This window comes from Lipotes vexillifer, unplaced genomic scaffold (assembly GCF_000442215.2).
Source record: "Lipotes vexillifer unplaced genomic scaffold, Lipotes_vexillifer_v1.1 scaffold3384, whole genome shotgun sequence".
NCBI lineage: Eukaryota > Metazoa > Chordata > Mammalia > Artiodactyla > Lipotidae > Lipotes > Lipotes vexillifer.
This window is the reverse complement of record NW_006770713.1, coordinates 151,304-165,739: the sequence shown is the minus strand read 5'-3', so window position 1 is coordinate 165,739 and position 14,436 is coordinate 151,304. Positions and strand designations below refer to the sequence as shown.

Sequence of the window (14,436 nt, the reverse complement as noted above, 5' to 3'; positions counted from 1 at the left end):
GGCCTTCAGGGCCGGGGGATTTACAACCCAGCTCGGCCCCCCCCCCCCCCCCCCACCGCTTTCCAGGGAATCTTTAGGGAGCTCTGGAGCAGAAGGGGGTCAGGAAGGGGCTCCACCATCCTGGACCCTGGACCAAGAGGGAGTGTGCTGGAAGGCTGCCCTGTCCCAGCCTCCCACCTGTCCCATGTTCAGCCACATCACACAGATACCGCCTGAGGAGCATACGGAATCCAGAGGAACAATGTGGCCCAAGCCCGTGCATAGCAGGTGCACAACACACATTTGTTCAATGAGTGAATATGTGTCAGCTTACATCTCCGCTCAGTATGACAGAAACAGGGGGAAAAACTGGGACAATCTTGAACACCTGTATCCATTGGTTCTGGCAGGTGGGTATTCTTATCATACCATTTACAGATGGGGAAACTGAGGCTCAGAGGGATGGAGTGACTTGCTCAAGGGCCCCGAGGGTAGAGCTGGAACTCAAGTCAGTGCTCACAGTCTGTTACAGCCACTAGGTGGCTTTGGGATGCAGGCTTTGTGGATGGTGGGTCCACTTAGTGAGAGGCCTACCTGAAATGCTCCCCCCAGCCCATATCGTCCATGCCCGCTCTGGGTGCCTGATGATGAAGCACTGACCAAGCCAAGCAGCATCGGTCAAGGAAGGTGCAGTCCCTCTAGTCCTGCTGGAACCCCCCAGGAGCCCCCTGTCGGTGGCAGGTCAGGCCCTTTCTCTAACTGTTCTGCATTCTCCCCAGGCCTGCAGAACCATTTGCCCGGCACAGACTCCGCTGCCCCAGCCTGGGAAGATGGAGAGCACGTATCAATCAACACGTGGGTTTATTTTATTGATGATTCAGAAAGATGTGCAGGTGGCATTCTGGAAAGCGTCTACACGTGATTCATCCGACTTTCGCAGAAAGCTGTGCTTCTAAGGGATTTATTTTTCCCGGTGGTGCTGGGGGTTGGGGAGGGAATATGAGCCTTGCAAATCAAACACGGCGCTCATGTTTTGAAACCCATAGACTCACACGTGTTGCTTAAGCCCATTATCTGCCCTGATAAGCTGCCTCTTTCTTCTCCACTAATTTAAACCCAACATGTCCCTTCAAGTCACCCAGAGTCCCCAGCTGACACTGAGACAGCACCTGCCATGCACTCAGCGCTTGACACGTGTTACTGTGATCCTCACAGCGACCCTGTGAAAGAGGCACTGTTATAATCTCATGGCACAGATGAGGAAACTGAGGCACACAGAGGTTAGATAACTGGCCCAATGTTCCACAGCTGGATAAGAATGGAGCCAGGACTTGACCATGACACAGAGTCGGCCCCTTCACTGCTGGGACACTAGTTGCAGACCCCCATTCACCCGGACGGACCCAGCTTCTGCCTGCTTCCCTGGTGTAATTATTAACAGTGTCATTACGATCACTCCAGATTTGGTGCTCCTGAATCCTGCCTCCGCAATTCTCTCCTTTCTCCCCATCCTCAAGGGCATGCAGCATGCCTGCTCTTCCTCCATACCTCCCCCGCACACAGTAGGACCACACCCCTCTTGGGTGACCTGGTCTGGCCTGTCAGCCTATTCCATCCTCTGGCCACAGGGATTAGTTCAAGAGTGGCTCCAGGTGACCCAGTAGGGGGGAAACCCTGAGAAAGAGGTGCCTTTGGCTGCTGGGGGCCTCACGGGGTGAAGGCCTGCCGGAGAATGAAGCCAATACAGAGGACGGTGGAGGTGGAAGAGAGCAGGAGAGGGACGGACACAGCCCTTCTCAGCGCTGGCGGCCCTGGATCCAGCCATGCCTGAGGCCAGAACGATCCCTGGACTTCTCAGGTGCACAAGCCAGAAAATCCCCTTTTTGCATAAGCCAGTTTGAGATGGGTTTCTATCGAATAGAATCCTAATAGATAGAAATGGTGATGATTGTTTGGTAGAAAACCTTCAAAGCACTTTCAACTCACTACCTCCAAACGGCAGAGAGCAAAGCAGCACAATTCCCATTTTACAGAGAAAAAAGCTGAAGTTATCAGTCTAAATATCTTGCCTGAGGTCATGAACGTACTTAGTGACAGAGGCAAGGCTGGGAAGCCTCCCCAGCCTTCACGCCTGGCCCTCCTCCACCCCTGCATGTATTTGAGAAGGTGGTTGGTTACCTCGGCCTCTTAAATACCTGCAGGGGCTTTGCTCCTCCAGGCCTCGCCCCCGACAGCGTCCTGGGCTGCTTCACAAGAAGACGGCGGTGGGGAGGGGCTGGTGGGGGGAGGCGTCCTCCCTCATCTCTGGCCAGGTATGAATTCCCTGCATGGACCCTGTGTCTGAGTGGCCCCCAGCTCCACCCTTCCTGGGACACTGCTACAGCTGTGTCTGCCTCACTTTCCCTGTTGACCTCTCAGGGCTCCAGAGATACCTGGGGAGACGGAGCACACAGAGAAACAGAGCATCATAGTGACAAACAGGAGACCCCCTTTGCTGCCTTCGTGTCCCTCCCCGCCCCGCCCCGTGCCTGCGCAATGGTGGCTCTGCGCAATGTGGGCCCTGCCAGGTCTGAGGGGTGTCTCGTTCATCATCGTGTTCATGCCACATGGGGTACCATCTCCCACGATCTGCTCTCCTGTCCTCCCTCAGCCCCTCTCTCTCCCCGACTCGGGCAGGCCATAGGATTCATACAAAATTAACTGGAGGTTCCATTTCACAACACTCCGATGTATCCGGTTCCCACCCTACCCTGCGGCTGCCCTGTCTTCTTTGTCCCCTTTCTCCCCCACCATGAAATATGCAATGCAGGGAGCGCCCAGCAGGGCCTCTTGAGCTGCCCCTGCTGACAGGTGGTGGTGCAGGGTCAGGAGTGAAGGACGAGAGCCACGCATGCCGAGTGACTGGCTCAGGGCACTGCCACTCCGGGCTCCCGGGAGCCGAAGCTAAGTGTTCTCTGGGTGACGCAGGGTGTCCTGTGTCCTGTCCCCACACTGCAGCCTTCCATACTGCACAGAGAGGAACGCTGAGCACCCCACCTCTTCCTTCTCCCTCCCTTCCTTCATTCTGCTGATGCTTTCTGAGCCCCAGGCACTGCAGCAGGTGCTGGGACACAGTGGAGAATGACAATCAGCTCCTGCCTCAGGGCTCACGGGCCACCCCAACACCCACTACCCATCTTTCCAGACAATGCGAAGCCACCTCCTCTGGGAAGCCTCCTCTGATAGCACACTGACCCTTCGTTGGGCACCATCTTATTTAATTGCCTAATTTTTGTACAGGGATGGGGCCAGATCATGATTTTTTTTTTTTTAAAAAGAGATACTTGGGTATAATAATAACAATGATAACGAACATCATTTTGTAAGTGTCTAGGGACTGCCACACAGTGCTAGGCCCTTCATGTGGATGACCTGATTTATTTCTCACATCATCCTGTGAGGTAGGTAGTGTTATTATGCCCATTTTACAGATAAGACAACTGAGGCTCAGAGAGGATTCACTGAACTCTCCCAGTGTCCCTTGAAGAGTAAGCCAGTCAGGATTCAAACCTGGGTCTCAGGGGCTCTACTGTCCTAGGCTGGACAGGTATGAAAACAAGGGAGCAGTGGAGGGCACGAAGGGAGGGGCATTACCAGGATGGAAGAGAACCAGCAGTGGGAGAGGAAAGCAATGGCACTCAATGGCCCAGTGAAATATCCAACACTGCCAGACCATGGGCGCTGAGTTCATGGCCTGTGCGGGCAGCAGGTGGTGCCCCGGGTGGGAGTTGATTTCTATGGCTTCAGATCCCCTCTATCACTTGCAGAGATCTTTTTGCCTAAAATTAGCTGGATGTGAACAGGAAGGCTAATTTATGCGTGGCCTGGAGCAGTTTCTGGGAGTGTGACTCAGAGGCTGCTCCCTGCTGACGTCCGCAGACTAGGGCAGTGGGTGTCGGGAATGGCCAACCTGGGACCCTGGGACAGGTTGGAGCTGGGACAGCTCCAGACCACAGGGCTTTGAAGTTGGGGGCTGGGGCTGGAGGCCAAGCATTTCTCTGAGTCAGAAGAGGGCTAAACAGGGCAGGACAAATGCTGAGCATGAGAGGGAAAATGAAAAGTGCCCTGGTGGCTCCACCCTCCTCAGACCCTTGGCAGACAGAAGGCACCTTCGCAGGACTGTTCCTAGGTACACGCGTGTGGCTGGGGGCTGAGGGCACACCTGGCCGTAGTGTCTGACACAGCTGTGTTCGAAGTCTGAGCTGATGTGAGCCATGGTGGTGACCTTGAGCCCTCATGCTTCCCATCTGTGAAATGGGTAACACCATCTGCTGCCAGGAATGTGGGTGATAAGGATGCAGAACAGCCTAGTAAAACGTGTAGCATCAGCTCGGACACTGGCCAGTGTCCCAGAAGAGTCAGATTTCACCGTTTCCGGAGAACGTGACTGCTTCTTCCAGAGTAGTGATAATCATACTGGAAACAACAAAAGCTGATGTTGACTGAGGACTTCTATGCCGGGAACTTGGCCTGAGCTCAATGTTCAAAACCCATGTTACTGATGGGGAAATGGAGGCGTTTAGTCTCTGGGGTTGAATTCTAACACGCAGTGCTGTCCATGTGCCTGGTAGGCAGGGTACTAAGCTGCTTCACTTTAGCCTCACCACAACCCTATGAGGTAGTTACTATTGTTATCCCATTTTTCGGATGAGGAAACTAAGGCACAGAGAGGCTGAGTAACTTGCCCAGAATGACACAGCTGTTAAATGACACAGCTGGGATTTGAATCCAAGTTGTCCAAGTCCAAGTCCAAGAGTAGCATTATGCTCCTCTGTCCTTCCCCAAACCTCTTTCAGCTCCGTCTGCACCCTGGGAAATCCTTCAGGGGATCAATGCAGCAGGGGCTCTGGTTAATCCTACTGTGGGCTTTCCTCCTTCTCAGGGACGTTTCCCATGAGAGACCTCACTTGATGCTCATGAAATATTAGAAAACCAAGGCCCAGAGAGGTCAGACAAAAGCCTCAAAGGCACACAGCTGACAGGCAGCAGAGCAACAGTCAGAGCTGTCATTATCGTTTCCATTTTACAGATGAGAAAACAAAGTCTCCTTTATTTTTCTTTTCATGTAACTTCTTGCAGCAGATCAGCAGTCTGGGGAATTCTATCTAAGAAATGTGGCTCTGTGCCACATCACACGCTTTCCCTTCTCTTCCCTCCATAGCCAAGTTCAAACACCTCCTCCTCCAGGTAGCCTTCCCTAACCCCCACTGCCCACCCATCTCGTTTCTCCTCGATCCCTGGGGTCCTCGCTGCACTTGGTCTGGATTATCTGCTGTTCTGGCTGCTCAGCCATCTGAGAGCTTCTCTCTGTGGACTGGGGACTCAGTGGCCACATCTCAGGGTTTTATGGGTCAGTTGCCCACCCTCCTCTGTGCCAGGCACCAGGCTGGGTGCTGGATGTTCAGAGAGGAGCAGGACAGGATTCCTGCCCTCAGGTGCACACCTGCTGTCCTCAGCTGGAGCGTGGCCATGAGCCACTCGATTTCCCAGGTCCCCGAGCCTGTCAGGTGGGAGGGGAGGGTAGATTTCTTAACCTGGGGTCCAGGGCCTGGCTTTGAGGGGCTCTGCGAACATGGTGGTAGTGTGAACCACACTGTTGCACACAGTTGACTATTCTTCGGGGAGGGGCCGTAGCTTCCATCAGGTTCTCCACAGAGTCTGGGGTCCAGAGACACTTAAGAATTCCTGACTCAAGAGAATCTCCTGGTCCCATTCAAAAGGCAAAGACCATTGGGACAACCCTGCCTCCTAGCAGGTCAGGTGTGCCAAACTGATGGTGGAGGTGAGCATGGGCCATTCTGTCACAGATTGACGTTTACATGAGGCCGGGGCCCAGGAGCCCCCCAGGCTGAGCCCACTCCCATCTCAGGGCCACACGTGTCTGTTCTCAAGCCCTGAGCTAGAATCACGCAGGGAAGAAACGACGCTTCCCCTATTTCCACCCTCCCCGCCAAAAAATACCCAAACAACATCAGAAAAGAAAAAGGTGTTTCTAAACTTCTGCCCAGACTCAGCGAGAAGGGCAAAACGTCAGAGACAGCAGCGAGTCTGGGAAGGAGGACCAGTCATAGCTTTTCCTCCTGACCCAAGAGAGGAGGGTCCCAGATGAGAGGGACACTGACCGCTGGCGCCGCAGCGCACAGTGTGTGCCGGCACAGCAATGGACTGTCGGGCCCTGGCTGAGCAGCTAGGTCCACAGGCAGCCTCAGATCTCTTGTCTGTCAGTGGGGATGAGCCTTCAAATGCTGCCTGTCTCCCAGGTTGTGGTCTATACCTGGTGGAGGGATTGTCATCCACTCTCTTTAGAATAATAATGGCTGCCACATATTGAGCACCTACTGTATGCTCAGGCTTCCATCAGGCACTGTGAGGTAGGTATTGGCCCCATTTTCCAGAGGAAGAAAGTGAGGCTCAGTGCAGCTTCTCTGCACAAAGTTGCAGGACTGGGAGTGCCAGGACAGAGTACCTCACACCTGTGCTTTTGGGGTTTACTTAGGGAAGTTTTCTTCTTCCTCGTGAGGGGAAGGTAACCGTGGGGATGGAACCCAGACTCTGAGCTCTGGTGCCCAAGCTGGGCTGGTGCTCTTCCTCTCCGCCTTGTGGCAGATGACATGGCTTTGGTCCCCTCCAGAAAGCTGAAACCTTCCCTGTCTGGAGATCGCAGGCCTGCTCACTTTGGCAGTTGTAAGAAAGCCCCATGCCCAGCTCCAGGGCAAGACACACATGGGCATCTGTCACCTTTCCCGTGACAGCCTGCCCTGCCTGCCCTGTCTTCCCAGCAGCTCCACAGCTGCCCCAGAGACCTAGGGATCCCCAGTCAGAGTCTAGATTTGGATGAGTCGGACATGACGCAGCCCAGCAGCAGGGGCTGGGGAGCTGGAATTGGCTCACTGGTTCCATGCTCAAGCCCAGACGAGGGGGTCCCTGGGGCCTGGGTAAGGGACCCCAGGGTCTGACTGACCCCCGAATTCAAACCCCGTGTTTAAGCCTTGTGCACCTACCTTCGACAGGTGAGGTTTTGAGGCGCCGGCAGATGGTGTCAGTGTCCCCGTAGGTCTCCTTGATCTTGACCACGGCCTCGGTGCCCCGCAGCTCCATGAGGGAGCGCAGCTCCTCCATCGTGCACCCAAACTCGCCCCCATGGCTCGACTCATTTCTTTGGTTTTTGGAGTAAAAGTCACTGTTGGTCATGTCACCCATGTCTGCCGCAGTCCCCGCTCGGGGTGGGTCCGAGGGTCAGTGCTGGACAGGAGGCTGCCAGGCGATGGCTCCGTGTGGCTGTCCTCAGCACAACCTCACTGGACGGCTGTGGCTCCTGGCAGCTGACTCCAGGGGGCAGCCGAGGTGGGCTGGCGACAGTGGCGGTGGGCTCTGAGGGGCGTCCCCGGGCGTGGGGCAAGGTCCAGGGGCCGGAGGGGCTCAGGGCTGTAGACCCAGGAGTCTCCATTCAGCGGGGCCCATGCTGCTCCCTGGAGCTGGCATCTACATGGTCAGGGGTGGTGGCTCCTGCAGGGGCAAGCAGAGAGTGGTGACAGGGGTCAGACACTGGAGGCCTCATGGGACAGGTACCCGGGAAGGCCCGGCTTGCAGGTGCTACACACACGCCCCCTCACCCCAAATAACACCAACCACACATACACATACCTGGACGTGGATGTTCGTACAATACCCCATCGTGCACCGGCACTCACTGCAAATCCAAACGTACTGACACCCACTAGGCCCTCCATGCTACACCACACCCCCGGCATAGCCTGATGTACCCTCATAACACATGCTAACCCCCTAATTGTCCACTATGGACACACTGACTTTGCGATACGAACCCCGGTGTACACACACCCTGTGACATGCCGCTTGGGGTGCAACACCCCACCTGCCTACTTTTTTTAGGGCCCACCCACTGCCATACACACACACCAACACAGGGCCCCCTTCACACACACGGTGGCGGACACCCCCTCCCCACCATGCACACTGTCACACGTAGTCACATTTACAGGCATCATCTTAACATCCCCACCTCCTCCCCTCAAAAATACCACTGTTCACAACCCTGTGTACACACATGCCATGCCCACACAATCAGGGGCCTAACCCTCTGCCCCCAAGTAACAGCTCCCAGATGCCCCAGCACGGATGCTTCCCCTGTCCACGCCTCCTATATCTGCCGAAACGCACTGCTCTCCCGACTCGAGTCTCACAGGCGTGGGGACGGCAGAAAGCAACCTGCCTGCACCCGCAGCCCACAGCTACACTGATCGAGGGCCTCAGCCTCGCCAGAGGGTCCATCTCATGCATATTCACCAGGATGTCACTGTGGCCCCCAGAATGAGCCGGGGTCAACAGAACCCTCACCTTGGGGCCCCAGGGTCTGGAACCACGGACCGCGGCTGCCACGTCCCTGAGGGAGCCCAGGAGGAGGAGGGAGCCCCGGCTACTCCCTGCCTGCCTGGCCACCCTTGCCGGAGTGTGGCATCTGTGGAGCTGCCAGGAGAGAACCCAATCCACCCAGATACCCAACACCGGTGGCCAAGGCCCCGGCAAGCGTTGGGTGACAAAGGGCCTCTGCTGAGCTCAGCTAGGTCTGGCACAGGGACTGGCCCCGCCCAGCAGCTGCGGAAAGCTGGCCGTCCTAGGCCCAGAACAGTGAGGGGGAAGAGGTGGGGGCAGGAAGGTGGGACTGAGCCCCACCCCAGCCCCAACTCCTCCCTCGTGTCCCCCTCCCCTGCCCCATCTCTTTCCTTCACAATCCTTTCCTCTTGCACAGAGTTTTAGACCTGGAGGTAATTTAGGGTTAATCTCATTTTCCCAGTGAGGAAGCTGAAGCTCAGAGAGGGAAAGGAACTTGTCCAGAGACACACAGAGCAAGAGTGGACGGAGCGCAGAGCTGGGCTGGGATCTCCTGACTGCCAGCCCGTTGCTCTTTCCCCTGCCACTAGGGGGCGCTCCCTCCCCTCTCTCTAAAGAACAACACAGGATCCTAAATCACAGCACTCCGGGTTCAAATCCGAGATCTCCTGAACCCAGGCTGAGGGATCCTGGGCAAGTCCCTTCACTTTTCCGAGGCTCAGTTTCTTCATCTGTAAAATAAGTCATTCTCCCCTGTGCCCCAGCTACTTCCCAGTTTACTGGGAACTAATTGTGAACCGCCGTGTTCAAATCCAGTGAGTTTCCACCCGGGGTACAGAGCTTCCCAGCGTGGATCAGTGGGTGCTGGAGCCACAGGAGAAGCCTGCCATACCTCACAGGAGGGCACTTGCACTCAAGGATGCAATAGGAAGCCTTATTTTCACACTGGGACCAACTGGTATCTTACCGAGTAGAACTTAAAATGGGCCTGATGCCTTAAACAGAGACACGAGACACCAAAGAAAGTGTGTGCTTGGGATTCCCACCCGCAGTCCTGCAGGAACACTCGGGGTCCCTGGCCATCCGGGCATGCACCACCACCATAACCCGTGAGTTTTGACCCCAACGGTATATCTCCGAGCGGAGCAGGTGAGGCAGGGACCAAGCAGGCCTGTGTGTAGAGATGCCGTGGAGGTTAACTGGAGGTGCTCTAGAAGACACAGCCTCTGGGTTCAAGTTTTGCCACCTCTCAACAGACTGGGAGGCCAATTAACTTTAGTTTCATTATCTTAAACAAAGGGAGGGGGAGTAATAGTATCTACTTAATAGGTATTATGAGGCTTAAGTGAATTATTACATGCGAAATACTAAGAATTGAGCCAAGCACATGGTAAGCACTAATTCTTGTGATTATGAGCAATCCATACAACCACTTTATGAGACAGGTAGTCTTGTTATTCCCTAGAACATATGAGGAAACTGAGGCCAAGAGAGGTGGAGTCACTTGCCCAAGGTCACAGAGTTAGCGAGTGGAAGAGCTGGGATTTGAACTCAGGCAGTCTGGATCCAGAGACATACTCTTATTAATCAGGATGCTTTGCTGCCTTCCCTGGTGCATCTCCCTCATGGGGTTCTTACAATGCTTAAATGAAGTGCCATATGTGAATGAAAGTGCTTTGCAAAAACCACAAGGGACTCTGTAATGCCAAGGTGCTGTTTTCTATCTGCCTTCCTGCTACCTGTGGCGTGTCTTATAGGCACTGATAATTACATCTCTGACAGCACGAGCTATGAGACCCGTTAGCAGTAATTATATCTGTGATGACAACAGCAGAGATGAGTTAATGGGCTACTGGTGATTTTAATGACTATTGTGTTAAGATGAACAATGATCTTCAACCAACTATCCATCCATCTACCCATATGTCCATCCATCCATTCATCCAACCAACCACTCATTAATTGTGTTGTGTGCACCTACTTTGTGCTGACAAGGGGGAAGAGAGACAATTAGATGAGTGACCTCCATAATATGATGGGTTTGCCATGACAGGGGGTCCCAGGTGCTCTGCATGTCCAGAGCAGGAAGATGTGACCTGGCCCAGGGTATCAGAGAAGATTTTTCCTTTTAACATGAGTAGGGAGTTTTTTTCCCCTTCAGGAAAATGGGCTGTGTGACTTTGGAGAAGTCACCTAACCTTTCTGGGCCTCATCTGCCCAGTGAGGTTGACCCATCTGTCTTACAGGCTGCTGTAAGGACCCATTGAGGCTCTTATGTGTGGGTCTCTGTGTGGCTCCTGGCCTGGAGCAGATACTCTACAGTGCTGGCTTCTGCACCTCCCCCAACCTCCCTACTACCTACGCACCCTGTTATTAACAACTGCACCTCCCTCAAGGCTGAGATGAGGTTCATTTGTAGCCAGCTCTTAATGCCACACTGACAGTCACCCCTGTCCTAATTGATGGGCACACAGGCTGCTATGGACTGAATGTGTCCCCCTGCCCCAAATTCATATGTTGAAGCCCTAATCCCCAGTGTGATGATATTTGGAGGTGGCGCCTTTGGGAGGTAATTAGGTCATGAGGGTAGAACCCTCACAAATGGGATTAGTCTTCTTATAAAAAAGAGACATGACAGAGATGATCTTCCTTGGTCGTGTGAGGACAGTGAGAAGGTGGCCATCTGTAATCCAGGAAGTGGGTTCTCACCAGGATCTGAATCTGCTGGTACCTTGATCTTGGACTTCCCAACCTCCAGCACTATGAAAAATAAATTTCTGTTGTTTAAGCCACACGGCCTATGGTATTCTGTTATAGCAACCCGAGCTAAGACGTGTGCCTGGGCAGGGCAGATGTCTGGGCAGCCAGCCCTGGGCCCAGAGAGGTTGAGCAACACAACTAGGGGTCACACAGCCAACTGGGGTCACAGCCCACTGAAAAGCACCTCCCTGTTCTCCAAGCTCCTGCTGTGTGACCTTGACCAAGCCCCTTTCCTCCCTGGGCTTCAGTTTCCCATGTGGAAACTGAAGAGATTGGACTAGTGTTCTCTCGGGTCCCTTCAGGCTCTGATGCGCCAGCTCCTTCAGAATCCAGAATGAATGTTCTGACAATATTGGGTTTATGCATTTCGGTTTCATCTTATTAGCATTTAAATGACTCTGTATTGTTACATTCAGTGATTGAAGAATAGGTTGGGGCACCTTAATAAAAAGTCTTTGCCAAGAGAGACTCTGGCAGAGGAAGGAGCAATGGATTTTTTTTTTTTTTTTTGGAGTTAATTTAACAAAGAAGAAATCTATCTTTCGAAGGAAGGTTTTAAAAAAAACACCCCAAAACCTAAACCATCAGCTTTTCAAATCCTAATTGAAGGATGGGACATCGCAAATGAATTACGTGCTAAAAATAATTTTCGGATGCCGAATCCTCCTGTTTTCAGACCTGCGGAATTTAAATGCCATCTTAATACGTATTTATAAAGTCACCCTTTACTTTGAATCGCCCCTGGCACCAGTGACAGACGTGGGGACACAGGTCCCGTCTGGAGACCCCTGATGACGAGGCCTGATGCTGCCATTTGGTAGTTTTGTGATGGGGGTGGAGTGGGGGGGGCAAGGTCTTAGCCCCTCCCTGGGCCTCCCTCCCGCACAGGGCTTTGCGAGGCCTACCTGAGCTAGAGCTTAGAGCAGTTCCTGGCGCAGCGCAAGACTTGTTCAACAGGGACTGTTCTTCTGATGGTAACTTAACTCGCTCCTTCCCTCTGCTCTCAGCTCACCTAGGCTGTCCTCCACGCTACTGTCCTGAACGTGGGGCTCAGGCCAACCGTGCCATCCCCACAAGGCTCCCAGCACCGCTTGGAAGGCTGGGGAGGGTCCCAGTTTGTAGGCACAGCTTACAGGGCTAGCCTCTCCTCTGCTCTGGTCCTGACTGACTAATCCCCACAGGCAGGACATTTTCTTTCCTCTCCTGGATGCAAATTCTGGCCTTTCTGTGGTCCCCACCCTGCCCCGCCCCAGCTGAGGGGACCCTCCTCGGCGCTGACCGGGGAAACGGGTGACCTCAGCCAGGCAGCTGGGGGCAGAGGGACAACTGCTCTTCTTGCCTCAGCCTCACTGGGAGGGTCAAAGCGTTGTAGCCATTGTCTTAGCCGCCCCTCTCTGGGGGAGGGAATGTTCCGTGTATGTGTGTGTCAGAGGGTACCTGTGGTGTGTCAGCAGATGTGTACTGACTCTGGGTGACCCTGAAGGACAAGATGTGCAGTGCAGGTCTACCGGAGTACATCAGGATGAGTGTGTACTTGTGAGTGTGAGTGAGCCAGAGATGTGTGTGCCCATGCCCACCTCTGAGTGTGCAAGCCCCACGATCTGTGTGCCTGTATGCGTGTGAGTGCATCAAAGCTGACAATGACAGTCTCGGCTTTGAATTCTCACAGTCAAGGAGACAGAACGGGGAAAGAGGAAGGGAACTGAAAATGAATACCTCAGAGGCGAGTTTAGTGCTATTTTTAGAAAACTCCTATCCTGTTAACCAGAAAAGGAAAATCTAAAAAAAAAAAATTTATATATATATATATATATATATATATATATATATTCCACAGAAGCAGCCACGCACCAGCCTCAAAGGCACAGATGGCGGAAGCAGGGCCAGGGCGTGGGCTGCTAGGCACTCAGGGTGTCTCACATAGCTTCTCCCTCTCCTGCCTGGCTCAAGGGAGGGTAGGTCCCCAGCCCTTAGCTGCCCAGCAGGGTGAACTTTCTCCACTTCCCCTGTTCTCCAAAGGAGTTTCCAGTGTTACATGGTAGGAAAAACCCCACATTTCTGGTCCTCTAGGTGTCTTACATACCCACTCATCCACTCACCCATCCATCCATCCATCCATTTGTCCATCCACCTGTCCATCCATCCATCCATACATACATCTATCCATCCATCCATCCACCTCTCCAATAAAAGGCTGCATCTCAGGCCCTGCTCCAAGCACTGGGATTCTGAAGAGAGCAAGGGAGGTACACAGACCCTCCTTCTAGCTGTTGAAGTTATGCTCACTTTGCCACACAGGGTCCCCCGAAACCTCATGGTCAGGCTCTGCAGACCAAGTTGAATGATTCCCGCACAACTTTTGCTTCAGATTTTGGGAGGATGTAATCCAAATGGCACTTGCCTGGGAACCAGATCTGCTGAGTCCCAATCTTGGCTTGACCACTACTATTAATAGAGATTGCTTAGCACACGCTTCCATGGGCTGTGTAGTATCACTGTCCCTGTTTACAGGCAAGAAAGCTGGGGCTCAGAGGGTTACAGATGGCCAATGCCATACAGGTGGGACCTGGCATAGCTTAAATATGCCTGCTTGAGTCCAAAGCCTCTGTGTTTCCTCTGTGTCCCAATGCCTTTCACCAACTCACGGTATGGCCTCGGACCAATGCCTTCTTCCCTGTGCCTCAGTTTCCTGTCCTATAAAGTGAGAGGGGGATTGGACAGATATTTAGTCTTAAGGGGCCATTTTAGCGCCATCCTCAAGGATTCTCCCGTCACCGGATACTTGCTTCTAAGGGCACACACACTTCCCCAAGCCTCCTTGCTGCCCTGCCATCCCCAGCAGAGCACCATTCTAGTTGCAAGCCAACTCCTGCTTGGCTGGAGGCCTAAGGAAGGCGAAATGCCCTAGAACCTGAGAGTCACAGGCTGATGAGAATTCACCTGGTGCCTCTGACATCCACTGCCCACTGCCCGCCCCCCTCAGCCTCTGCATGGCAGTGCCTGCCTTCCAAGATTTGTACCCTTTATGTGCTCCTTGTTTAGAAATCTTCCCTTTAAAAAGGAGTTTTCCGATGAAGCAAAAACAGTAAAGTCATCAGCATGTCAAGGCAAGAAAGCTTAGCTGAGGCAGAAAAGTGTTGGGGGAGACTTCACTTTGGCCTGCAAGAGAGGGCACATGCAGTGAGAAGGCTGGGGACGGTGACTCTGCCTAAGATGGACCAGCTGCTCTGGACAGTGTCCTCTGGTTTCAGTCAAATGTCCCAGCCACCTCCCCAGCCTCATTTCTTGCCCTGCCCAACTTTCCCT

At 53.6% G+C, this 14,436-nt stretch overlaps 1 protein-coding gene across 4 annotated transcripts in view; it reads right to left on the bottom strand.

Annotated features, from left to right (window-relative positions):
- Window positions 1-14,436, bottom strand: part of ATP2B2 (ATPase plasma membrane Ca2+ transporting 2) — a 161,426-nt gene that overhangs the window by 103,543 nt on the left and 43,447 nt on the right. For 2 of the 4 annotated variants that reach the window (XM_007446330.1, XM_007446331.1), the window contains exon 1: window positions 7,020-7,218. In XM_007446330.1, coding sequence (XP_007446392.1) covers window positions 7,020-7,218 — 199 coding nt within the window. Of the gene's footprint in view, window positions 1-7,019; window positions 7,525-14,436 lie in introns of those variants that run through there. The other 2 variants (XM_007446332.1, XM_007446329.1) reach the window with 2 other exon arrangements.